Consider the following 27,612-nt stretch of genomic DNA (forward strand, 5'->3'; position numbering starts at 1 on the left):
CACCAGCGAATAGTAATTCTTGAAGGTGGACACCAGCTTGAAGGGGATGTGAGGCATCAGAGAGCAGGTCACCTGCCCATAGACACCGGAGTCACGGTCGGACACGGAGACAAAGGCGATGACGGTGCCAAGTGGAGTGTCCTCTCTGACCGGCAAAGACAGAGGTGTGATTGCCAGTTGTGGAGCATTGTCATTTACATCCAGCACTTTCACTAAAACCTTGCAGTGATTCGACATTGGAGGATTTCCTTTATCAACTGCTTTTACCTGAATTTCATAGGATTTTGTTTCTTCATAATCCAGTCTACCAATTAGCCTAATTTCTCCTGAGTTGGAATCAATTTTGAAGTTTTTTTGAATGTTTAGAGGAACATCACTGCCAAAGGAAAAAACAATTTCTCCATTTACACCTTCATCGGCATCAGAGGCGTTTAATGTAGTCACTAATGTTCCATTTGCTGTACTTTCTAATAAATGGACTCTGTACACAGCCTGGGCAAACAATGGGGCATTATCATTAACGTCCAGCACTGTGATCAGCAGCTGAACTGTACCTTCCAGCTCTGGTTTGCCCCCATCAGTGGCTGTCAATAATAAATGAAGTTCTGATGTTTCTTCTCTATCCAAAGATTTCCTCAATTCAAGTGAAAGTGACTTACTGAGTTCATCACTTGCCTGTACATCCAAAGAGAAATAATCGCTGGGGCTGAGGGTGTAAGTTAGAAGAGCGTTGGTACCAATGTCCTCATCAGCAGCGCCCTCTATCGGGAAACGTGAATCCACCAGTCTAGATTCAGGAATAAATAACCTTTGTTCTCTTGCTCTGAAAACCGGTGGGTTATCATTAATGTCCTTCACCTCCACCACCACATGGAAAACCTGCAGCGGCCTGTCCACGATCACCTCCAGGTGGAGGCTGCACTCCGCGCTCCGCCTGCACAGCTCCTCCCGGTCGATCCGAGAATTCACAAACAAAATGCCATTCTGCAGATTTACCTCCAGAAGGTCCCCGTGGCCTTTGGACGCCACCCGGAAAAGGCGCGGCACCAGCTCTGCCAGCTCCAGCCCCAAGTCTTGGGCGATGCGGCCCACGAAGGTGCCGTGTTTGGCCTCCTCGGCGACCGAGTAGTGGACCTGACCACTCCCAGTCTTCCAGGCTGCGAGGAGCAGAACGGAGAGCAACAAACGCAGGGCTCCCTTGCCTCCTTGCCTAGGAAACAGCATCGCAAAACCACTAAAAATTTGGTACCGCTCTCTCACTTCAAAGTCATACTCTCTTTACTTTATATCTTGAATAATATATCTCCCGGCCGTTTTTGTCTTCTCTCAGGCTGTGACAAAATGGAGCTTCCTCCTTTAGTTTTTGGTGACAAGACTTTGTGGTATACAGCGACATCATGTGGCTAATGGTGTAGATTTGAGATTCATTCACTGATTTCCAAAAGTCTATATATTCATTTGCAATTTACTCAATGCAATCATTTTCAGTTATGTCTTTTAAAGACTGGTACACTTCAAATCTCACTTATTCTTAAAATGAAGCAAATTCAGAATTTGGAACTTTTAAAAATACCAGTAGATTTAGGCAATACTGTTAATATTTTAATATGCAAGGTACTTTAATGTATAGATTTCCTTTTATGCATTTTATTACTATGAAGAATACATAGAATAAATTCTAACCACAATTTACTGGCATTCAGATATTTCAAACATAAAACTGTTGAATTAAATATACTTTTGTTTTCTACAGTTAAAAACTTATTTTACCTTTTATAACGTATCTATATTTAACTGAAAACTATATAATTATCAAGCTTTAATTTTGAAAACTACAATCTTTATAATTTCAGCTATATTGTAACGTTTCATCCTCTTTATTTTTATGAAAATTGTTCAATTTGAATATATTCTCAGTATAGAAAAATGTCATTTACAATGATCAGATGACACTTAATTGAAACTTAAAACAATAGTTAATCATGGACTATATTGTCATCGTTGTGATTATGAAAATAAAAGGCTACACAATACTATCTTCAAAGGAAAAATAAACAGGAGTGTAATGCCTGGAAAATTTGTTATCAGAGCTGTTAAAATAGCAGAGTTCAAGTTAAGCTGGTATAAACTCAAATTAGAGGGTGATAACTTTAAGATATTAAATGCAATGTCCATGGTAACCACAGAGCAAATAGCTATAGAATCTGAATAGATCTGGGGTGCTTGGGTGGCCCAGTCAGTTAAGCTCGGACCATGATTTCATGGGTGGTGAATGGAGTCTGCATTATATATATATATATATATATATATATATATATATAATGTATAATATGTATATATATATACATATAAAAATGAAATTTGCAACAACATGGATGGAGCTATAGAATATTATGCTAAGTGAAATAAGTCAGTCAGAGAAAGACAAATACCATGTGATTTCACTCATATGTGGAATTTAGGAAATAAAACAAAACAAGCAAAGGTAGAAAAAGAGAGAAAGGCAAACTAAGAAACAGCCTCTTTTGGGTGCCTGGGTGGCTCAGTAGGTTAAGCGACTGCCTTCGGCTCGGGTCATGATCCTGGAGTCCCGGGATCGAGTCCCACATCAGGCTCCCTGCTCGGCAGGGAGTCTGCTTCTCCCTCTGACCCTCTTCCCTCTCGTGCTCTCTATCTCTCATTCTCTCTTTCTCTCAAATAAATAAATAAAATCTTAAAAAAAAAAGAAACAGCCTCTTTTATTTTTTTTAAACTATACCCCCAATGTGGGCTCAAACTCACAACCCTAAGATCAAGAGTTGCATGCTCTACTGACTGAGTCAGCCAGGTGCCCCTCAGACACTTAACTATAGAGAACAAATTGATGGTTACCAGAAGGGAAGTGGAGGATGGATTAAATGGTGGATTTGTGATGAACACCTCATGATGTATGAAAGTGTTGGGTCACTATATTGTTCACCTAAACTAAAGCTATACTGTATGTTAACTAACCAGAATTTAAATAAAAATTTCTTTTAAAAAAAGTAAAGGGGTAGAGAAGAATTTATCATGCAAATGGATATATAAAAAGAAAGCTAGGTAGTAATGCTTATATCAGAAAAAATAGACTTTAAAACAAAGACTGTAACAAGAGACAAAGAAGGACACTATACACTCATAAACAGAACAATGCAACAAGAAGATATACCAATGGTAAATATTTACGCATCCAACATAGTAACACCCAAATACATAAAGCAGCTAATAACAAACATAAAGGAAGTTTGATAGTAATAACAACAATAGTAGGGGACTTTAACATCCCACTTACATCAATGGACAGATCATCCAAATAGAAAATCATGGAAAAGAGTGGCTTTGAATGACAGAATGGACGAGATGGATTTAACAGATATATTCAGAACATTCCATAACCTAAAACAGCAGAATAGACATTCCTTTCAAGTACACAAGGAACATTTTCCAGAACAGATCAGATATTAGGCCATAAAATGAGTCAAACAAATTAAAAAAGATTGAAGTCATACCAGGCCACAACAATGCTATAAAACTAGAAATCATGGGGCACCTGGGTAGCTCAGTTATCAAGCGTCTGCCTTCGTCTCAGGTCATAATCCCAGGGTCCTGGGATCAAGCCCCACATCAGGCTCCCTGCTCAGCGGGAAGCCTGCTTCTCCCTCTCCCACTCCCCCTGCTTGTGTTCCCTCTCTCACTGTGTCTCTCTCTGTCAAATAAATAAATAAAATCTTAAAAATAAATAAATAAACAAACAAACAAATAAATAAATAAATCTAGAAATCAACCACAAGAAAAAAATCTGGAAACAGCAGAAATACATGGAGGTTAAATAACATGCTATTAAACAATGAATGGGTCAGCCAGAAATCAAAGAGGAAATAAAAAAAATACATGGAGACAAATGAAAATGAAAACACAGCAGTCCAAAATCTTTGGGATGCAGCAAAACCTGACCTAGGAGGGAAGTTTACAGCCATAAAGGCCTAACTCAAGAAGCAAGAACAATCTCCAATAAACAATTTAACCTTATATCTAAAGGAGCTAGAAAAAGAACAAACAAAACCCAAAACCAGTAGAAGGGAGGAAATAATAAAGGTTAGGGCAGAAATAAGCAAAATAGAAACTAAAAGAATAGAACAGATCAATGGAACCAGAAGTTAGTTCTTTAAAAAGATAGAAAAAATTGATAAAACTTTGACCAAACTCATGAGAGAGAGAGAGAGAGAGAGAGAGATGACTCAAATAAAAAAAAATCAGAAATGAAAGAGGAGAAATAACTGACACCACAGAAATACAAAGGATTGTAAAAGAATATTATGAAAAATTATATACCAGCAAGTTGGACAATCTAGAAGAAATAGATAAATTCCTAGAAACATATAATCTCCCAAAACTGAATCAGGGAGAGATAGAAAATTTGAAAAGTCTATCTAGTTGTCCAGTTTTCCCAACTGGACCACTTTCTTACACCATACACAAAAATAAATTCAAAATTGTTAAAAGACCTAAATATGAGACAGGCAACCAACAAAATCCTAAAGAACACAGGCAGCAACGTCTTTGACTTCAGCCATAGCAACTTCTTACTAGACACATCACTGGAGGCAAGGGAAACAAAAGCAAAAAGTGAACTATTGGGACTTCATCAAGATAAAAAGCTTCTGCACAGTGAAGGAAAAAAATCAACTAAACTAAACAAAACTAAAAGGCAATCCATGGAATAGGAGAAGATATTTGAAAATGACATATCTGATAAAGGGTTAGTATCCAAAATCCATAAAGAACTTATCAAATTCAACACCTCAAAAATGAATAATCCAGTTAAGAAATGGTCAGAAGACAAGAATAGACATTTTTCCAAAGAAGACATCCAGATGGCTAACAGACACATGAAAAGATACTCAACATTCCTCATCATCAGGGAAATACAAATCAAAACCACCATGAGATACCACCTCACACCAGTCAGAATGGCTAAAATTAACAACAAAGGAAACAACAGATGTTGGCAAAGATGTGGAGAAAGGGGAACCTTCTTATACCATTGGTGGGAATGCAAACTGGTGCAAACATTCTGGAAAACAGTATGAAGTTTCCTCAACCAAGTAGGTTTAGAGGGAACATAATAAACACAATAAATAACATAATAAAGACAATATATGAGAAATCCAGAGCTAACATCATACTCAGTGGTGAAAAACTAAGACCTTTTCCCCTAACATCAGGAACAAACAAGGATGTCCATTCTCACAACTTTTATTCAACAAAGTACTGGAAATCCTAGCCACAGCAATCAGACAAGAATAAGGAATAAAAGACATCCAAATTGGTAAGGAAGAAGTAAAACTTTCACTATTTGCACAAAACTAAACCTGACCTGATACCATGTATAGAAAACACTAAGGACTCCTCCAAAAAAATTACTAGAACTGATAAATGAATTCAGTAAGGTGGAAGAATATAAAATCAGTCTACAGAAATCCATCACATTTCTTTATACTAATAATAAAGCAGCAGAAAGAGAAATTAAGAAAATATCCCCATTTACAACTGCACCAAAAATAATAAAATACCTAGGAACAAACTTAAACAAGGAGGTGAAAGACCTGTACTCTGAAAATTAGAAGACACTAATGAAAGAAATTGAAGATGACACAAACAAATGGAAAGATATTCCATGTTCATGTATTGGAAGAACAAATATTGAAAAATGTCCAGGGGTGCCTGGGTGGCTCAGTTGGTTAAGCAACTGCCTTTGGCTCAGGTCATGATCCTGGAGTCCTGGGATCGAGTCCCACATCAGGCTCCCTGCTCAGCAGGGAGTCAGCTTCTCCCTCTGACCCCCCTCTCTCTCATGCTCTCTGTCTCTCATTCTCTCTCTCGCAAATAAATAAAATATTTTAAAAAATAAAAAAGAAAAATGTCCGGACTACATAAAGCAATCTACAGATTTAGTGTAATCCCTATCAAAATACCAACAGCAGTTCTCACAGAACTAGAATAAACAATCCTGAAATTCGTATGAAGCAACAAAACACTCCAAATAGCCAAAGCAATGTTGAAAATCAAAAATAAAGCTGGAGGTATCACAATTCTGGATTTCCAAGTTATACTACAAAGCTGTAGTAATCAAAACAGTTCGATAGAACAGGAGAGAAAGCGCAGAAACAAACCCATGATTATATGGTCAATTAATATGTGACAAAGGAGGCAAGAATATGCAATGGGAAACAGTCTCTTCAAATAATGGTCTTGGGAAAACTGGACAGCTATATGCAAAAGAATGAAACTGGACCACTTTCTTACACCATATACAAAAATAAACTCAAAATGGATCAAGGGGTGGGGAGTGGATTAAGGAAGTAAATGTGAGACCTGAAACCATGAAAATCCTAGACGAGAGCAGAAGCAGTAATTTCTCTAACATCGGCTATAGCAACATTTTTCTAGATATGTCTCCTGAGGCAAGGGAAATGAAAGCAAAAATAAACTATTGGGCCTACATCAAAATAAAAAGCTGCACAGCAAAGGAAACAATCAACAAACCTAAAAGACAACCAAAAAACAAAAACCTAATAGACAACCAACTGAATGAAAGATTTTTGCAAATGACATATCCAATAAAGGGTTAATATCCAAAAATATATGAAGCACTTATACAACTCAACACCCCAAAAATGAATAATCCAATTGAAAGATGGGGAGAAGACATGAACAGACATTTCTCCAAAGAAGATAGCCAGATGGTCAACAGACACATGAAAAGGTGCTCAACATCACTCATCATCAAGGAAATGCAAGTCAAAACTACAATGAGATATCACCTCACACCTGTTGGAATGGTGAAAATAAAAAACCTAAGAAACAAGGATTTGTGAGCTCTGGAAAATAAGAAACCCTCGTGCACTGTTGGTGGGAATGCAAACTGGTGCAGCCACTATGGAAAACAGTATGGCAGTTCCTCAAAAAATTAAAAATAGAACTACCCTACGATCCAGTAATCACTCTAGAGGGTATTTAATTAAAGTATATAAAAACACTAAAGCAAAGGGATATATGCTCCCCTATGTTTATTGCAGCATTATTTATAATAGCCAAATTGTGGAAGCAACCCAAGTGTCCACTGACTGATGAAGGGATAAGAAAAAGGTGCTATATATATATGAAACATAAGAAACAAGTAAGAATATAAGAAACAAGTATTGGTGAGGATGTGGATATATATATATATTTCATTATATATATATATATAGTGAAATATTATTTACCCAAGAAAAGAAGGAAATCTTGTCATCTGTAACATGAATGGAGCTAGAGAGTATAAAGCTAAGTGAAATCAGTCAGTCAGAGAAAGACAAATACCACTTGATTTCATGCATATATGGTATTTAAGAAACAAACGAACAAAATGAACAAAGAAAAAAAGAGAGACAAACCAAGAAACAGACTCTTAACTATACAGAACAAACTAATGGTTAGCAGAGGGAGGTGGGTGGGGAGATGGGTGACATAGGTGATGGGGATCAAAGAGTACACTTACCATGATGAGCACTGATTAATATATAGAATTATTGAATCACTATGTTGTACATTTGAAACTAATATAACACTGTATGTTAACCACACTGGAATTAAAATAAAAAACTTTTAAAAAATGAAATAAAAAACTTAATGAAAATGAAAACAAAGATGTAGTATATATATGCAATGGAATATTATTCAGTCATAAAAAAGAATGAAATCTTGCCATTTGCAACAACATAGATGGAGCTACAGAGTATAATGCTAAGCAAAGTCAGTCAGAGAAAGACACACACCATATGATTTCATTCATATGTGGAATTTAAGAAACCAAACAAAGGGGGAAAAGGAGACAAAGAAAAAAAAGACTCTTTTTTCAACTAAAGTTTTGTTTCTTTTTATTTATTTATTTTATTTAAATTCAATTAGCCATAGTACATCATTAGTTTTTGATATAAAGTTCAATGATTCATTAGTTGAGTATAACACCCCGTGCTCATCATATCACATGCTCTCTTTAATTAACTATAGAGAAAAAAACAGGTGGTTACCAGAGGCAAGATGGGCAGGGAGATGGGTGAAATAGGTGAAGGGGATTAAGAGTACACTTAATCTTGATGAGCACCAAGTAATGTATATAATTGTCAAATAACTGTACTGTACACCTGAAACTAATATAACACTGTATGTTAACTATATGGGAATTAAAATAAAAAATAAGTTCAAAAAGAAAAGATAATATCCAAAAATTCCCCAAATTTCAGGAAAGACATGTATCTACAAATCCAAGAAGCCCAATGAACTCCAAGAAGGATAAACCAAACTAAGGTACATTATAACCGAAGTACTAAAAGACAAAGAAAGAATCTTGAAATGAGCAAAAAGAAGCTAGTCAGCAGGTACAAGGGATGCTCAGTAAAATTATCAACTGACTTCTTTTTTTTAAGATTTTATTATTTATTTTGATAGAAAGAGAGCACAAGTGGAGGTGGGGCAGAAGGAAAGGGAGAAGCAGACTTCTCTCTCAGCAGGGGCTGAGCAGGGAGTCCTATGTGAGGCTTGATCTCAGGACCCCTGGATCATGACCCGAGCTGAAGGCAGACGCTCAACTGAATGAGCCACCCTCAACTGACTTTTTATCAGAAACCTTGGAAGCCAGAAAGTAGTGGAATAAAATACTTATAATTTTGAAAGAACAACCTGCCAACCAAGAATTCTGTATCTGACAAAACTGTCCTTCAAAAGTGAGGGGAAAATTAAGACATTCCAAGATAAAATCAGGGGAATTCATTACCACAAAACCTGCCCTACAAGAAATAAGGCTAAATAGAGCCCTTCGGGTTGAAATCAAAGGATGCGAGACAGTAACTTGAATTTGAATGAAGATGCAGCAAATGGAAATAATGGCCATATATAAAAGTCAATATTATTGCTATTTTGGTTAATAATTCCACTTACTGTTTTCTAGATAATTTAAAAAAACAAATGCATAAAAATAATTTTAATCTATGTTACTGGGCATACAATATACAAAAATGAAATATGTGACATCAAAACATACAACAGGGGAGATGGAACTGCATAGGAGTAGAGTTTAGTAACTCTAAAAGTAAATGGGTTAAATTCTTTATTCAAAGTGCAGAGATTGACAGAATCGATTTTTAAAAACGTGATCCAGGGTGCCTGGGTGGCTCAGTTGGTTAAGCGACTGCCTTCGGCTCAGGTCATGATCCTGGAGTCCCGGGATCGAGTCCCGCATCAGGCTCCCTGCTCAGCAGGGAGTCTGCTTCTCCCTCTGACCTTCCTCCTTCTCATGCTCTCTCTACCATTCTCTCTCTCTCTCAATAAATAAATAAAAATCTTAAAAAAAAAACGTGATCCAATTCTATGCTTCTTACAAGAGATACACTTTAGATTCAAAGATACAAGTAGATTCAAAGTAGAGTTGGGGAAAAGATATACAAAGCAAACAGTAACCAAATAAAAATCATAGTGGCTACTTACATCAGATAAAATAGACTGCAAAGCAAAAATATTACTAGAACTAAAGAGTGATGTTATATATTATAAAAATTATATTACAAATTATAATCACATATCCATCTAACAAGAGAGCCCCCAAATACATGAAGCAAAGTCTGACAGAACCGAGGAGAGAAATAAACAGTTCAACAACAAAGAATACTCCACTATCAATAGTCTATAAAACAACTATGCAGAAGATCAACAGGGAAATAGAAGACTTGAACAGCAGTCTATACATACTAGATCTAACAGAATTCTACAAAGAACTCCATCCAACAGCATCAGTATTCCCCCCTTTCTAGTACACATGGAACATTATTTAGGTCAGACCATATCCTGGTCCATAAAGCAAGCCTCAATCAATTTAAAAGGAATGAACTCATAAAAGGATGCTCCTCCTTAATGGAAATTGGAAATTAATAACAGAAAGAAATTTGGGAAATGCAAAAACCTGTGTTAAAATTAAACAATATGCTATGAAATAATCAATGGGTGAGAGAAGAAATCTCAAGAAAAAATAAGAAAATAGTCTGAAATTAAAAAAATATATTTTTTTAAAGATTTATTTATTTATTTATTTGACACAGAGAGAGGGAGAGAGAGAGAGAGCACAAGCAAGGGGAGCGGCAGGCAGAGGGAGAGGGAGAAGCAGGCTCCCCGCCGAGCAGGGAGCCCGATGCAGGACTCGATCCCAGGACGCTGGGATTATGACCTGAGCCGAAGGCAGCCGCTTAACTGACTGAGCCACCCAGGCGCCCCATAGCATAACATACCAAAACGTATGAAAGACAAGTGGAAATGTATAGCTGTAAATTCTTAGATTCAAAAAGAGGAATGATCTTAAATCAATAAACTAAACTTCCACCTTACAACTCTGGAGAAAAAAAAGAAGAGCAAACAGAAGCAATCAGAAGGAAAGATATAATAAAGATTAGAGTGGACATTGATGAACAAGAAAGAGTACAGAAAAAGAATAAAGTAAATATCAATGAAACCAAAACACAGTTTTTTTTTTAAAAGATCAATACGATTGACAAAGCTTTTGCTAGAATGACCAAGAAAAATAAGAGAGACTAATGAAATTACTAAAATTAGAAATGATAGAGACATTAGCACTGACATTATAGAAATAAAAATACAGGGATGCCTGTGTGGCTCAGTCGGTTAAGCGTCCAACTCCTGGTTTTAGCTCAGGCTGAGATCATGCCCCCCACTGGGCTCCAAACTTAGCACAGAGTCTGCTTGAGATATTCTCTCCCTCTCCTTCCCCCTCTGCTCCTGCCCCCACTTGTTCTCTCTCTTTCAAATAAATAATTTAAAAAAGAGAAATGAAAAAACAAATGCTATATGATTTCACTCATATGTGGAATTTAAGAAACAAAATAGATGAACGTGGGGTGCCTGTGGGCTAATTCAGTTGGGTGACAGACTCTTGATTTCAGCTCAGGTCATGATCTCAGGGTACAGGGATTGGGCCCAACGTCTGGCTCCATGCTCAGTGTGGAGTCTGTTTGTGCCTCTCCCTCTGTTCCTCCCCTGCTTGTGTTCTCTCTCTCTCTCAAGTAAATAAATAAATAAAATCTCAGTTTTTTGGAGTTCAAGATGGTGGAGGAGTAGACCTTAGTTTTGTCTGGTCCCAGGAATTCAGCTAGATAGCTATCAAATCATTCTGAACACCTGCAAACTCAATTGCAGATCTAAGACAAGAACAGCTGCAACTCTACAAACAGAAAAGCAACCATTTTCTGCAAGGTAGGAGCTGTGGAGAAGAGAATCTGAGGTGATATATGGAAAGATAAACCTCGGGGAGAAGGAGCCTCCATAAGCTGGCTACCAGAAAGTGATAGAGCAGTGGAGGACAAAATCAGAACTTTTAGAAGTTGGCTCCAGTGAGAGATGTCCCTGCCTGAAAGGCACTCAGGCGGTGAAGGGCGGAATCCTAGGTGAGACAGTGTGGTCTCAGGATCCTTAGGGTCACAGGAAGATGGGGGGGTGCCTGAGTGTGGCAGAGTTCCCAGACATCAGAGGGGGTAAGCTGGCTACTATCAGGGAGCCCAGGAGTGGGCTTATAGATTGGCATTGCCAAAAACCACAAACTGTGGTGCAGTTGGTGACTGCTCTCTGGGCAGGGGCCCAGCAGCGGTAGAACCAGCGAGATCTCCCATCTTCCACCTTCCCCCAGGAGGAGTGGCACAGGTGCACACTGCAGGAGTCTGAAGGGTTTGGAGACTTGAAATGGGGTCATGTGCCTGAGATAGAAAGTGTTGGTTACAGGCTGGCTGAGCACAGAGTGCACATAGACCAGGGAGACAGGAGTCATTGATTGCTTTTCCCTGAGGGTGGACAGAGGAGTAGGGCCCCAAGGTTTTGGCTCCAGGGCTGGAGACTAGGAGGCTGCCATTTTCATTCTCATCCTCTAAAGTGGGATAAAAAGCCTTCAGGGAACAAAAACCACATAGAACAATCTGGAGCAGATTATTTAGCCTGGCTGCCTAGCAAGGACAGTGCAACTCTGCTTGGGGCAAAGACACTTGAGAATCAACACAACAGGCCCTTCCCCCAAAAGATCAGCAAAAACATTTGGGTTAGATGAAGTTTACCGATCATAGAGAACTACAAAATTCCAGTGCTAGGGGAAAACAGTATATAGAATTCATGTTTATTCCCCACGATTCTTCAGTCTTTCAATTTTAATTTGTTTTCTCTTTCCTTTTTCAACCAATTTCTTATTTTATCAACTCTTCTTAAAATCTTTTTTAAATTTTCATTTTTACATTTACATTCTATACTTTCATTGGGTTTAATTTTATTTTTGTGTATATATACATATATATATTCTTTCTTTACAATTTTAAGATATAGTTTCTTCTAACAAACAGACCAAAATACAACCCAGAATCTAATATATGGCTCTGTTCTCTTCACACATCTGATCATATTTGTTCTTGTTTCTTCATTTTTTTTTGGTTTTGTTACAGCCTTTTTAAATTTTCAACATTACAATCACATGTATCCTTCCAATGTATTTAATTTTATTTTTGTATATATATGTTTTTCTTTCTTTACAATTTTGAGATGTAGTTTCTTCTAACACACCGACAAAAATACACTCAGGATATAGTGTATTGCTCTGTTCTGTTCACCTGTCTGTTTATATCCCTTTTTTTTCTCTTTTAATTTTCATTTCTATAGTTACATTCTATCCTTTCATTGTATTTCATTTTATTTTTGTACACATAAGTTTTTCTTTCTTTACAATTTTGGGATCGAGTTTTCTAACAAACAGATCAAAATACACAAAGGATCCAGTGTATCGCTCTATTCTGTTCACCTATCGATTATATTCTCTCTTTAAAAAAAATTTTTTTTTTCGTTTGGGGTTATTCTGATTTGTTTAGTGTGTATTTTTCAGGAGTCCTTGACATTTTATTATTTTGTTCTCTCATTCACCTATTCTTCTCTGGATAGAATGACAAGATGGAAAAACTCACCTCAATAAAAGAGAACAAGAGGCAGTACTGACTGCCAGGGACCTAATCAGTATGTATAATAAGTAAGATGTCAGAACTAGAGTTCGGAATAACGATTATAAAAATACTAGCTGGGCTTGAAAAAAACACAGAAGACATTTGAGAATCCCTTTCTGGAGAAATGAAAGAACTAAAATCTAATCAAGTTAAAATAAAAAAGCTAGTAATGAGATTCCATCAAAAATAGAGGCTCTAACTGCTAGGGTAAATGAGGCAGAAGAGAGAATGAGTGATATAGAAGACAAAATGATGGAGAATAAAGAAGCTGAGAAAAATATAAACAATTACTGGATCATGAGGGGAGAATTATAGAGACAAGTGATAAAATAAAGCAGAACAACATTAGAATAATTGGGATACCAGAAGAAGAGGAAAGGGGGGAGCAGAAGGTATATAGGAGCAAATTATACCAGAGAACCTCCCTAATCTGGAGAACAAAAAAGACACTCAAGTCCAGGAGGCAAGACAAACCCCCTCAAAATCAATTTAAAAACACCAACACATTGACATATAATAGCGAAGCTTGTAAATCTCAGAGACAAAGAGAAAATCCTGAAAGCAGCTCAGGACAAGAGGTCTGTAACCTACAAGGGTGGAAACAATAGACTTGCAGTAGACCTATCCACAGAGACAAGCCAAAAAGGACTGGCATGATATATTCAGGAAGATAAAAGAGAAAAATATGCAGCCAAGAATATTTTATCTAGCGAGGCTGTCATTCAAAATAGGAGAGATAAAAAGCTTCCAGAACAAACAAAAAACAAACAAACAAAAAAAAGAATTTGTGATCACAAGCCAGCCCTGCAGAAATATTAAAGGGGATCATTTAAGCGAAGAGAGAGCCCCAAAGTAACATAGACCAGAAAGGAACAGAGACAATATACAGAAACAGTGACTGTTTCTATGACTGTACAGCTAATACAATGGCACTAAAGTCATATCTTTCAAAAGTTCCTCTGAATGTAAATGGGCTAAATGCCCCAGTCAAAAGACACAGGGTATCAGATTGGATAAAAAAGCAATACCCATCAATCTGCTGTCTTCAAGAGACTCATTTTAGACACAAAGACCCCTCCAGATTGAAAAGTGAGGGGGTGGAAAACCATTTATCATGCTAATGGACATCAAAAGAAAGCTGGGGTGGCAATCCTTTCATCAGACCAATTAGGTTTTTAAACCAAAGACTGTAATAAGAGATAAGGAAGGACACTATATTATAATTAAAGGGTCTATCCAACAAGAAGATCTAACATTTGTAAATATTTATGCCCCTAACATGGAAGCAGCCAATTATATAAACCAATTAATAACAAAATCAAAGAAACACATCAATATTAATACAATAATAGTAGGGAACTTTAACACCCCACTCCCTGCAATGGACACATCATCTAAGCAGAAGATCAACAAGGAAACAAGGGCTTTGAATGACACACTGGAACAGATGAACTTCACAGATATATTCAAAGCATTCCATCCTAAAGCAACAGAATACACATTCATCTCAAGTGCACATGGAACATTCTCCAGAAGAGATCACATACTGGGTCACAAATCAGGTCTCAACTGGTAGCAAAATATTGAGATCATTCCCTGCATATTTTCAGACCACAGTGCTTTGAAACTGGAACTCAATCATGAGGGGAAATTTGGAAAGAGCTGAAATACATGGAGGTTAAAGCGCATCCTACTAAAGAATGCATTGGTCAACCAGGAAATTAAAGAAAATTTAAAAAATTCATGGAAACAAATGAAAATGAAAACACAACTGTTCACAACTTTTGGGATGCAGCAAAGGTGGTCCTAAGAGGGACGTATATAGCAATACAAGCCTTTCTCAAGAAACAAGAAAGGTCTCAAATACACAAGCTAACCTTACACCTAAAGGACCTGAAGAAAGAACAGCAAATAAAGCCTAAACCCAGCAGGAGAAAAGAATTAATAAAGATTAGAGCAGAAATCAATGAAATAGAAACCAAAGGAACAGCAGAATAGATCAGCGAAACTAGGAGCTTGATCTTTGAAAGAATTTTTTAAAAAAGATTTTTATTTATTTATCTGACAGAGGGAGAGCGCAAGGAGAGGGAGTTACAGAGGGAGAGGGAGAAGCAGGCTTCCCACTGAGCAAGGAGCTCAGGACCCTGGGATCATGACCCAAGTCGAAGGCAGATGCTTAACCAACTGAGCCACCCAGGCAGCCCTGAAAGAATTAGTAAGATTGATAAACCCTTGGCCAGACTTGTCAAAAAAAAAAAGAGAAAGGACCCAAATAACTAAAATCATGAATGAAAGAGGAGAGACCTCAATCAAGACCAAAGAAATACAAACAATTATAAAACCATATTATGAGCAACCATATGCCAACAAATTAGGCAATCTGGAAGAAATGGATGCATTCCCGGAAACTCATAAACTACCAAGACTGAAAGAGGAAGAAATAGAAACCTGAACAGATTCATAACCAGCAAGGAAATTGATACTGTAATCAAAAACTCCGAACAAACAAGAGTCCAGGACCGGATGGCTTCCCAGGGGAATTCTACCAAGCATATAAAGAAGAATTAATACCTATTCTTCTGAAGCTGTTTCAAAAAATAGAAATGGAAGGAAAACTTCCAAACTCTTTCTATAAGGCCAGCATTACCTTGATCCAAAAACCAGACAAAGACCCCATCAAAAAGGAAAATTATAGGCCAATATCCATGATAAACATGGATGCAAAAATTCTCACCAAGATCCTAGTCAATAGGATCCAACAGTACATTAAAAGGATTATTCACAGGGCACCTGGGTGGCTCAGTTGGTTAAGCGACTGCCTTCGGCTCAGGTCATGATCCTGGAGTCCCGGGATCGAGTCCCGCATCGGGCTCCCTGCTCAGCAGGGTGTCTGCTTCTCCCTTGGACCCTCCCCCATCTCATGCGTTCTCTCTCTATCTCATTCTCTCTCTCAAATAAATAAAATCTTTAAAAAAAAAAAAAAGGATTATTCACCACGACCAAGTGAGATTTATTCCTGGGCTTCAAGAGTGGTTCAACATCCACAAATTAATAAATGTGATACAGTACCTTAATAAAAGAAAGGACAAGAACCATATAATCCTCTCGATTGATGCAGAAAAAGCATTTGACAAAATACATCAGTCTTTCTTGATTAAAACTTTTCACAGTGTAGGGATAGAGAGAACATCCCTCAATATCATAAAAGCCATATACAAAGAACCCACAGAGAATATCATTCTCAATGGGGAAAAACTGAGAGCTTTCCTCCTAAGGTCAAGAACACAACAGGCATGTCCACTATCACCACTGTTGTTCAACATAGTACTAGAAGTCCTAGCCTCAGCAATCAGACAACAAAAAGAAATAAAAGTCACCTGAATTGTCAAAGAAGTCAAATTCTCACTCTTCACAGATGACATGATACTCTGTGTGGAAAACCAAAAAGACTCCACCCCAAAATTGCTAGAACTTAGACAGGAATTCAGCAAAGTGGCAGGATATAAAATCAATGCACAGACATTAACTACATATCTATACACTAACAATGAGACGGAAGAAAGATAAATTAAGGAGTTGATCCCATTTACAACTGCACCCAAAACCATAAGATACCTAGGAATAAACCTAACCAAAGATGCAAAGGATCTGTACTCTGAAAACTATAGAACACTCACCAAAGAAATTGAGGAAGACATTTAAAAAATGGAAAAACGTTCCATGTTCATGGATTGAAGAACAAATGTTGTTAAATGTATATGCTACCTAGAGCAATCTGTACATTCAATGCAACTCCTATCAAAATACCATCAACTTTTTTCACAGAGCTGGAACAAATAATCCTAAAATTTATATGGAACCAGAAAAGACCCCAAATAGCCAAAGGAATGTTGAAAAAGAAAACCAAAGCTGGGGGCACCACAATGCCTGACTTCCAGCTCTGTTACAAAGCTGTAATCAAGACAGTATGGCACTGGCACAAAAACAGACACATAGATCAATGGAACAGAATAGAGAGCCCAGAAATGGACCCTCAACTCTATGGTCAATTAATCTTTGACAAAACAGGAAAGAATATCCAATAGAAAAAAGACAGTCTCTTCAACAAATGGTGTTGGGAAAATTGGACAGCCACATGTAGAATGAAACTGGGCCATTTTCCTGCACCATACACAAAAATAGATTCAAAATGAATGAAAGACCTAAGTGTTAGACAGGAATCCATCAAAATCCTTGAGGAAAACACAGGCAGCAACCTCTGCGACCTCGGCCACAGCAACTTCTTGCTAGACACATCTCCAAAGGCAAGGGAAACAAAGGCAAAAATAAACTATTGGGACTTCATCAAGATAAAAAGCTTTTGCACAGCAAAGGAAACAGTCGACAAAACCAAAAGACAACTGACAGAATGGGAAAAGATATTTGCAAATGTCTTATCAGATAAAGGGCTAGTCTGCAAAATCTATAAAGAACTTATCAAACTCAACACAACACCCAAAGAATGAATAATCCAATCAAGAAATGGGCAGAAGACATAAACAGACACTTCTCCAAAGAAGACATGCAAACGGCCAACAGACATATGAAAAAATGTTTCACATCACTTGGCATCAGGGAAATACAAATCAAAACCACAACGAGATACCACCTCACACTGGCTAAAATTAACAAGTCAGGAAATGACAGATATTGGCAAGGATGCAGAGAAAAGGGAACCCTCTTACACTGTTGGTGGGAATGCAAGCTGGTACAGCCACTCTGGAAAACAGTACGGAGGTTCCTCAAAAAGTTGAAAATAGAGCTACCCTACAACCCAGCAATTGCACTACTGGGTATTTACCTTGAAGATACAAATGTAGTGATCTGAAGGGGCACCTGCACCTCAATGTTTTTAGCCACAATGTCCACAATAGCCAAACTATGGAAAGAGCCCAGATGCACATCGACAGATGAATGGACAAAGAAGATGTGGTATATATATATACAAAATGGAATACTACTCAGCCATCAAAAAAATGAAATCTTGCCATTTGCAATGACGTGGATAGAACTAGAGGGTATTATGCTAAGCAAAATAAGTCAACCAGAGAAAGACAATTATCATATGATCTCACTCATATGTGGAATTAAGAAACAAAACAGAGGATCATAGGGGAAGGGAGGGAAAAATAAAATAAGACTAAATCAGAGAGACAGATAAACCATAAGAGACTCTTAATCATAGGAAACAAACTGAGGGGTGCTGAAGGGGAGGGGAATGGGGGGATGGGGTAACTGGTTTATGGACATTAAAGAGGGGACGAAATGTAATGAGCACTGGATATTATACAAGACTGATGAATCAATGACCCCTACCTCTGAAACTAATAATATATATTCATTAATTGAATTTAAATTAAAAAATTTTTAAATAAATAAATAAAATCTTTAAAAAAGAAAACAGATGAACATACAGGGAAAAAAGAGAAGCAAAACATAAAATAGACTTTTAACTGTAGAGAACAAACTGAGGGCTGCTGGAGGGGAGGTGGGTGGGGGGATGGGTTAAATGTGTGATGGGTATGAAGAAGGGCACTTATTGTGATGAGCACTAGCTGTAGTATGTAAGTGATGAACCACTAAATCCCACACTAGAAACTAATATTACACTGTATGTTAACTAGCTGGAATTTAGATAAAAACATGGGGAAAAAAAAACAATAGGTTGTACTATGAACAGCTATAGTCCAACAAACTAAATATGCAGGTGAAATGGAAAAATTTCTAGAAAGACACAAACTATCAAAATTAAGTCAAAAATGCATATAAAAATCTGAATAAACCTATAGCAAATGAAGAGATTGGATTAGCAATAATTTTTTAAAAAACCCTCCCAATAAGGAAAATCCCAGGACCGGACAGTCATTTAAAGAAGAATTAACACTAATTATTCACAAAACTCTTCCAAAAATAGAGGATGGAACACTTCCTAACTCTTCCTAATTCTATGAGGCTATTGATAACAAAACCAGACAAAGGCATCACAAGAAAAAAGCACACAAATATCTCTTACAATGTAGACACGAAAATACTCAACAAATTACTAGCACATTGAATCCGCCAATTTTTTTTTATTTTTTATTTTTTAGAGAGGGAAAGAGGGGAGAGGCAGAGGGAAGAGGGAGAGAGAATCTTTAGCAGGCTCCACGCCCAGTGTGGAGCCCTACTTGGGGCTCAGTCTCACAATCCTGAGATCATGAGCTGAGAAATCAAGAGTTGGACGCTCAACCAACTGAGCCACCCAGGCACCCCTGAATTCAGCAACGTTTAAAAAGGATCATGCATCATGACTTATGGTGATTTATCCTGGTAATACAAGGTTGTTTTGTGATCTGAAAATCAATTAATGTAATACTTTATATGAATAAAAGACATAGGGGCACCTGGGTGGCTCAGTCGTTAAGCATCTGCCTTTGGCTCAGGTCATGATCCCAGGGTCCTAGGGTCGAGCCCCACATCAGGATCCCTGCTCAGCGGGAAGCCTACTTCCCCCTCTCCTACTCCCCTGCTTGTGTTCCTGCTCTCACTATCTCTTTGTCAAATAAATAAATAAAATCTTAAAAAAAAAGACATAAACCTCATGATCATCTTGAAAGATACTTCTCTTTTCACGTTGGAATATGAGAAGTCTAAACAATAGCACAGAGATGTAAAAATGACTAGATTTTGAGGTCTTCCCCAAATGGGAATATCAATTTTAAGATGCACTAAGATGGTTTTGTGAGTTAAGATAAAGGAGAAGTAGTAAATTTAAGGAATCAATGAAAGTTAAACAAGGTCTTGGAGGTGGAGAATTGTAAGAGAAGAGTAGGAGATAGGTAAAGGAGCATAACAAGGTTTTATGGATCTACAAATGAGGCAGTTCTACGTTTCTCATGTTTTTAATTTGCTTTAGCTAAGGAATTATTTAGTGAGAAATTTTAAAGTCCAATTTCAAGGTGGAAGACTACTCATACCAATTAAAGAAAATGTGCCATTGGAAAGGTCTTCTCACATACTTTGCATTCACAGATTTTCTCAAATATGAATTCTCTGAGGTTGAGTAATTTGATAGCCATTACTAAAGGTCTTTCCACAATATTTTATATTAAGTGTTTTTCACATATATGAATTCTCTTTTGCATATGAGGGTGTCTTCCTTGACTACAGGCTTTCTCACATTCCCTACATTCATAATAATTCACACCAGTATAAATTCACCAACATATATTAAGGTTTGAATGATATCTAAAAGCCGTCCCATATTCCTTGCATTCAAAGAGCTTTTTACCAATATTAATACTCTATTCTCAAGTAACTAGTTTTTGCATATTAATGGTTTTTCCGTTTTTATTACATTCATAGGGTTGTCATGAGTTTTCTTTAACAATATTCATAATCTGATGTTGAATAAGTTGTCTACACACAGTAAAAACTTTATTAAATTTCTTATATTCATAAAGCTGTTCAGCAGTATGAATTCTCTATATTATAATAATGACTGATTTAAGTCTAAATATATTCCCACATTTTTTACATTAATCAGGTATCTCACCAGTATGAATTCTCTGGAATGAGTGACTTGTCCACACACAATAAAAGCTGTCCCGCATTCCTTACATTCATAAAGATTATCATCAGTATGAATTCTCTGATGGTAAGAAAGAACTCAATTAGGTCTAAAGACCTTCCCACATTCCTCATATTCCTGTGATTTCTCACCTGTATAAATTCTCTGATGTTGAGTAACTTATCCATACATAGTAAAAGGCTTTCCTCATTCCTTACATTTATATAATGTATCACCAGTATGAATTCTCTGGTTTGAAAAAAGAACTCAATCAGATCTAAAGACCTTCCCACATTCTTTATATTCCTATGATTTATTACCTGTATGAATCCTCTCCTTGAATAAATTGTCCACACGCAGTGAAGACTTTATTTCATTTCTCCTATTCATTAAAAAAAAAAAATCTCACCAGTATGAATTCTCTAATATTTAGTAAGGCCTAAATTAAGTCTAAACATCATGCCACATTTGTACATTCACCAGGTTTCTCATCAGTGTAAATTCTTGATGTTAAGTAACTTGTCCAGACACAGTAAAGGCTTTCCTACATTACTAATATTCATAAAGCTTATCTGCAATATGAATTTCTAGTTTGCAAAAAGAACTCAGCTCTAAAGACCTTCTTACATTCTTTATATTCACAAAATTTCTCACCAGTATGGATTTTCTGGTGGTGACTAAATTATCCACACAGATAATGATGTTCTCAAATTCTTAACATTTATAAAATTTCTCACTATATGAATTCTCTATATTGGTAAGGACTGAATTAAATTTAAATGTCTTCTCACATTCCTTACTTTTACTCTGTTTTCCATCACTATGAGTTTTCTTATGTTGAGTATATTGATATACATTACTGAAGGTCATTCCACAATCTTTATGATTATACCATTTTTAGAGAAAATTTTCTTAGTTTTGAAAAAGGTTAGATTATTATATTACTTATGCAGATGTTACTAGTTAAACCCTTATAATAACACTGTAAGCATATGAATTACTTTTAAAATGTCTGTAAGTTGCCATTGTCATAGATTATAATTTTGGTAAAATATTCCTTTTGCGTTACCTGACACTTCTCAAGCATGCTTTTACATTTTCAGTCATTTCTGAAAATAGAAGACTTAAGGTCAATTGTATTACTTCTTAATCTGATTCCTTAACTGCTGGATCACATATTTAGTGTACACTCTCCAGAATTCTGGGTTCAAATGTTGTGGCAAATAGAAGAAGCTTCAGAAGTAGATTGGTATGCTTCTAATGGCATTCTCAGCAGAAATAATTTTACTGGGTGCCTGAGTGGCTCAGTCAATTCAGTGTCTGCCTTTGGCTCAGGTCATGATCCCAGGGTCCTGGGATCAAGCCCTGTATCAGGCTCCCTGCTCAGTGGGGAGTCGGCTTCTCCCTCTCCCTCTGCCCCTCCCCACCTTGTGCATGCTCTCTTGCGTGTGTGTGCTCTCTTAAATAAAGAAATAAAATCTTTTTAAAAAAGAAATAATTTTACTAGTAAGGTCTTTTTTGTGCAGCTTACTAGTTAAACCCTTCCAATAACATTGTAAGCACATAATTTCCCCTATGAATATGCTCCCAATTAAAAATAAACTAAAAGATAAACCCATATAATGCATAAAAGCATTTGTATTAATTTTTCAGGGCTACTGTAACAAATTACCACAAACTTGATTGCTTTAAACAACAGAAATTAATTATCTCACAGTTCTAGAGGCCAGATTGTGATATTAAGGTGTCAGCAATGTTTCACTTTCTCCAAAGGCTCTAAGGGAATATCTATACTTACCTCTTCCAGCTCCTGGTGGCTGTCGGCATTCCTTGTGGCTGTATCTGCTCCAGTTTCTCCCTTGACCTTTATATGGCTCTCTCCTCTTTTCTGTTTTTCCTTCTGTCTTATAAGGACATTTGCTATTGAATTTTGAGTCCACCTATGTAATCTAGGATAGTCTAAGGTGATTAATTTAATTACATCTGCAGAGTCTTTTTTCAAAATAAGGTAACATTCAGAGGGCACAGGTATTAGGACATGGACATATCTTTTGAGGGGCCAATGTTCAACCCACTACAGTATTCAGTAAAGTTAAATACATAATTCTGATTAAAAATAAGTCTTAGGAAATTTTATTTTCTTTGAAAAATTATATATTAGAAACTACAGCATAAATTACACTTGATATAGAAGTTTCATATTCATTAAGATTGGAATAACATAAGATTGGATGAGCTCACCCACAATGGCAAAAGCAATCTGCTTTTCTCAGTCTATCAATTCAAATGTTAACCTCATTCAGAAACTTCCTCACAGACATACTAGGATAATGTTTAACCAAATATGTGGGCACTCCATGGCCTAGTCAAATTGACACAAAAAATTAACCTTCATGGTATGTCTTTATTCTTAGGAAACAGATACATAAAGTATTGCAGTATGAAGTATGATGTCTTCAACTGACTGTAAAATGGCTTAACATTTCTAAAATTCATGTAACATTATAAAAATCATTTAATGTTTTACCTATTTCTCTCTCTATATATCACACATGTGTATACATATATCAAATACACATAACCAAATATAGACATAGATATCTATATCATAGGTATCTCCATATACAGAGATAATGTGGTGTTAACAATTAGTAAATATAAGTGAAGGATATATGAATGTTCATTGTCTGGTTCTTACAAGTTTTCTATAGATTTGAAGTTTTCAAAGTTGAAAAAATACTAAGAATCTATTTTATTTTCCCAAGTACTACCACCATGTCCAAAGTCATTATAACCTCTCATTGGGATTACTGAAATCGCCTCTTATTGTATCTTTCTGCTTTTACCCTTTCCTCCCTGAATTATATTTTCAACATGGCAGCCAGGCTGACTTTAACTATATCACTCCTGTTCTGAAAAGAGAAATCCTCGGTTCCCATTTCACTCAGAATACAAGGCAAAGCCTTACTGTAACAAAGTCTAAATTGTCTGGTTCTCCCATTTCAATCCTGACCTCATTTCCGACTGCACTACTGATCATCCTTTCTCTGCTCAAACCACATCAATCTTTGTGCTATTCCTTGAACAAACCAAAAACCTATCTTCCTTATGAGTTTTGCTCTAGATTTTCCCCCTGCCTAGAACGTTTTCTTCCCAAAAAACTATTTGGCCAACTCCTTCAGTGTGTACGTAGTGATCAATCACATGGATTCTACTCAGTTTTGGAGGTGCCAAGCCTGATAACAGACTGCTGTCATTCTTGCTCACATCCTTAAGATTCTGATTTTTCTTCTTCAAGTGGCAGGGTGAATTGTCAGACGTTACTTAATGAAATATCTTTTTAAAAGATTTTATTTGTTTATCTATTTATTTATTTATTTGAGAGAGACAGACAGAGACAGAAACAGAGACAGAGAGAATGAGCCCAAGCAGGAGGAGCAGAGGGGAGGGACAAGCAGACTCCACACTGAGCACAGAGCCAGAAGCAGGGCCCAAACCCACAACCCCGAGATCAGACCTGAGCTGAAACCAAGAGTCAGATGCTCAACTGAGCCACCCAGGCACCCCACTTTATGAAATCTTGAAGATTACATCTATTACCTGAAATAATTACCATATCAATAGCAGAAGAAGATAAAGAACCGATTCATGTTATATACTTACAACAAATCATTGTAGATCTAAAGACTTTTTACAAAGATGACTTTAAAAAACTTTTGTCTATCAGGAGAAGAGGAATGAAAGAGGTTTTTGCATCTCAAGTTCCTCATTTTAGATTTCTGTTAAAGGCAGACTTTGCTTGTGTTGCTTCTTTTCCATCAGATCTTCAAATTCATGGAAGATTCTAATTCCAATTGATTGTATTGCAGCAATTGCAATAGCCACTCTGTGGTAAGAAGATTTTCCTGGGAGAATTGGAGAAAACATTTGCTTTAGTGTTTGGGTTTTTGCTTTAAGAAAATAAAACCATATACAATTGATTTGGGTTTCATCTCTAGCATTTCCATTTAATCCCTTCTTAGATTTTCTGTCTCTGCTTATATTACCAATCTCTTCTTGTGTGTTTTCCACCTTTTTCATTAGAGCCCTTAATATATTAATGCTAATTATTTTAAATTCTAACTATTAAAATTCCAGTATCTGTCATATCTGAATTTGGTTCTAACGTTTGCTGTCTCTTCAGTCTGTATCTTTATTTCTTTTAATGTATCTTGTAAATTTTTCTGAAAGCTGAACATATTGTATCAGGTAAAAGGAAATGAAGTAAATAAGCCTTTTGTGACAATTTTTATTTTCTTGCCAGGGGTTATGTTTTTACACCTAGTTGTACCTGTCAGAGGTTAAAATTTCCTCTAATGTGCTTGGTTTTGTCTCCCCTGTTGTCTTTGGATTTCCTTTGATACTCCTTCTTAAATAAGGTCTGAGTCATGCAACTTCTTTCAGTTGCAATTTTCTGTTACACAGGAGCCCTATTGATGTGGTGGTATGTTGTGGGGAGAGGGGAAGTATTCTATAATCCTATGACCACATCTCGGTCTTTAGTGAGCCCATGCATGGGCTGCGACCTATACCTGTGCTTTTCTGCTTTCCCCCCACTTTTTTTCTAGTTTTATTGAGATATAGTTGACATACAACATTGTGTAAGTTTAAAGTATACAATATGATGATTTTATATATGTATATATTGCAAAATGTTTACCACAATAAGGTTAGCTAAAGTATCCTTTATCTTACATAATGACCACTTCATGGTTGTTGTTGTTATGGTGAGAACATTAAAGCTGTACTCTGATAACAACTTTCAAATGTATAATACAGTATTTTTTACTATAGTCATCATGCTATACTTTAGATCCCCAGAACTTATGTACCTTATAACTGAATTTATGCTCTTTGACCAGCATTTCTCCTTTTCTTCACCCCTCATCCCCTGGCAAGCACTATTCCACTCATTTCTACCAGTTTGATGCTTTTAGATTCCACACGTAGGAGAGATTGTACAGCATTTGTCTTTCAGTATCTGACTTATTTCTCTTAGAATAATGCTCTCAGGTTCTGTCCGTGTTTTTGCATATGGTGGGATTTCCTGTTTTTATGGTGCACACACACATACACATACATACATACATATATGTATTAAATATATGTATGTGTGTATACATATATATGTATAATGAATATATATGGCATATATATATACTTATCCACTGATGGACACTTAGGTTGACTTAGATTGTTTCCATGTCTTTGCTATTGTGAATAATACTGCAATGAACATGGGAGTGAGAATATCTTTTTGAAATAGTGACTTCATCTTGTTCAGAAATATACCGAGATGTAGGATTGCTGGATTATATGGTAGTTCTATTTTTAATCTTTTGAGCAAACTCCATACTGTTTCAGTAGTGGCTGAACAAATTTTCATTCCTACCAACAGTGACAGAGTTCCCATTTCTCCACATCGTTGCTGGCATTTGTTATAGCTTGTATGTATGTGTTTTGTTTGTTTTCTGGATAATAGCTATTCTAACAGGTTTAAGATGATACCTCATTTGTGGTTTTGATTTGCATTTCCCTGGTTATTAGTGATGTCAAGCAAGTTTTCATGTACATGTTGGCTATTTACATATTTTTCTTTGGAAAAATATCTCTTTAAATCATCTGCCCATTTTATTTTTATTTTTTTAAGATTTTATTTATTTGAGAGAGAGAGCACATGAGCGGGGTGGGGCAGCAGTGGGCAGGGCAGAGGTAGAAGGAGAAGCAGACTCCCTGCTGAAAAGGGAGCCTTATGTGGGGCTTGATCCCAGGACCTCAGGATACAACCTGAGGCGAAGGCAGACGCTCAACTGACTGAGTCACCCAGGCGCCCCTCATCTACCCGTTTTACACTGTTTTTGTCATTTTTTACTTGTATGAGTTATTCATGTATTTTGGATATTAACTCCTTATCAGACATAAAGTTTACAAGTATTTTCTCTGATTCTGTAGTTTGCCTTACTGGTTTTCTTTTTGAATGTTTCTTTTGCTGTGTGAAAGATTTTATTTTGTTATAGTCCCTCGTTGATTTTTGCTCTTGTTGCTTGTGCTTTTGGTGTCACATCCAAAAAAATCATTGCCAAAACCAATGTCAAGGAGCTTTCCCCCATGCCCCATGTTTTCTTGTTGTTTTATGGCTTCATGTCTCACATTTCAGTCCTTAATCCACTTTTCAGTTAATATTTGTGAGTAGTGTAAGATAGGGGTCAAATTTTATACTTTTACATTTGGATATCAAGTTTCCCAGCACTATTTATTGAAGAGACTATCCTTTCCCCATTGGTTATTCTGTTTTAAAAATTTTAAATCCAGTATAGTTGATGTACAGTGTTATATTAGTTTAAGGTATACAATATAGGTATTTCACAATTCTACACATTACTTAGTGCTCATTATGGTAAGCATACTCTTAATCCCCTTCACCTATTTCACCCATCCCCAACCTCCCCTCCGGTAAACATCAGTTTGTTCTCTATAGGTAAGAGTCTTTTTTGTTTGTTTGTTTTTTTCCCCCTTTGTTCATTTTTTTTTTAATTCCAATATGAGTGAAATCACATGGTATTTGTCTTTCTCTGCCTGATGTATATCATTTAGCATTATACTATCTAGATTCATCCATGTTGTTGCTAATGACAAGATTTCATTCTTTTTATGGCTTAGTAATATTCCATTGTATGTATATACCAGATTTTCTTTATCCATTTATTTATCAGTGAACATTTGGTATGCTTCTATAATTTGGCTATTGTAATAATGTTGCTATAAACATAGGAGTGCCTATATCTTTTCAAATTAGAGGGTTTTTTTCCTTTGGGTAAATACCCAGTCGTGTAATTACTGGATCATAGAGTAGCTCTATTTTTTATTTTTTGAGGAACCTCCATACTGTTTTCC

The 27,612-nt window shown here is 36.4% G+C and overlaps 1 protein-coding gene across 1 annotated transcript in view; it reads right to left on the minus strand.

Annotated features, from left to right (window-relative positions):
- Positions 1–27,612, minus strand: part of LOC112808936 (protocadherin alpha-1-like) — a gene marked incomplete at its 3' end in the record, with an annotated part of 35,842 nt that continues 8,230 nt past the window's right edge. Inside the window, exons 3-6 of the mRNA XM_073887831.1 lie at positions 24,343–24,584; positions 22,478–22,579; positions 21,000–21,061; positions 1–1,403 (exon numbers count right to left, since the gene is read on the minus strand). Of these exons, the coding sequence (XP_073743932.1) occupies positions 1–1,224 (1,224 nt within the window). The remainder of the gene's footprint in view (positions 1,404–20,999; positions 21,062–22,477; positions 22,580–24,342; positions 24,585–27,612) is intronic.

This window comes from Callorhinus ursinus, unplaced genomic scaffold (genome assembly GCF_003265705.2).
Source record: "Callorhinus ursinus isolate GAN/ISIS: 27379988/994484 unplaced genomic scaffold, GSC_fseal_2.0 scaffold83, whole genome shotgun sequence".
Classification (NCBI taxonomy): domain Eukaryota; kingdom Metazoa; phylum Chordata; class Mammalia; order Carnivora; family Otariidae; genus Callorhinus; species Callorhinus ursinus.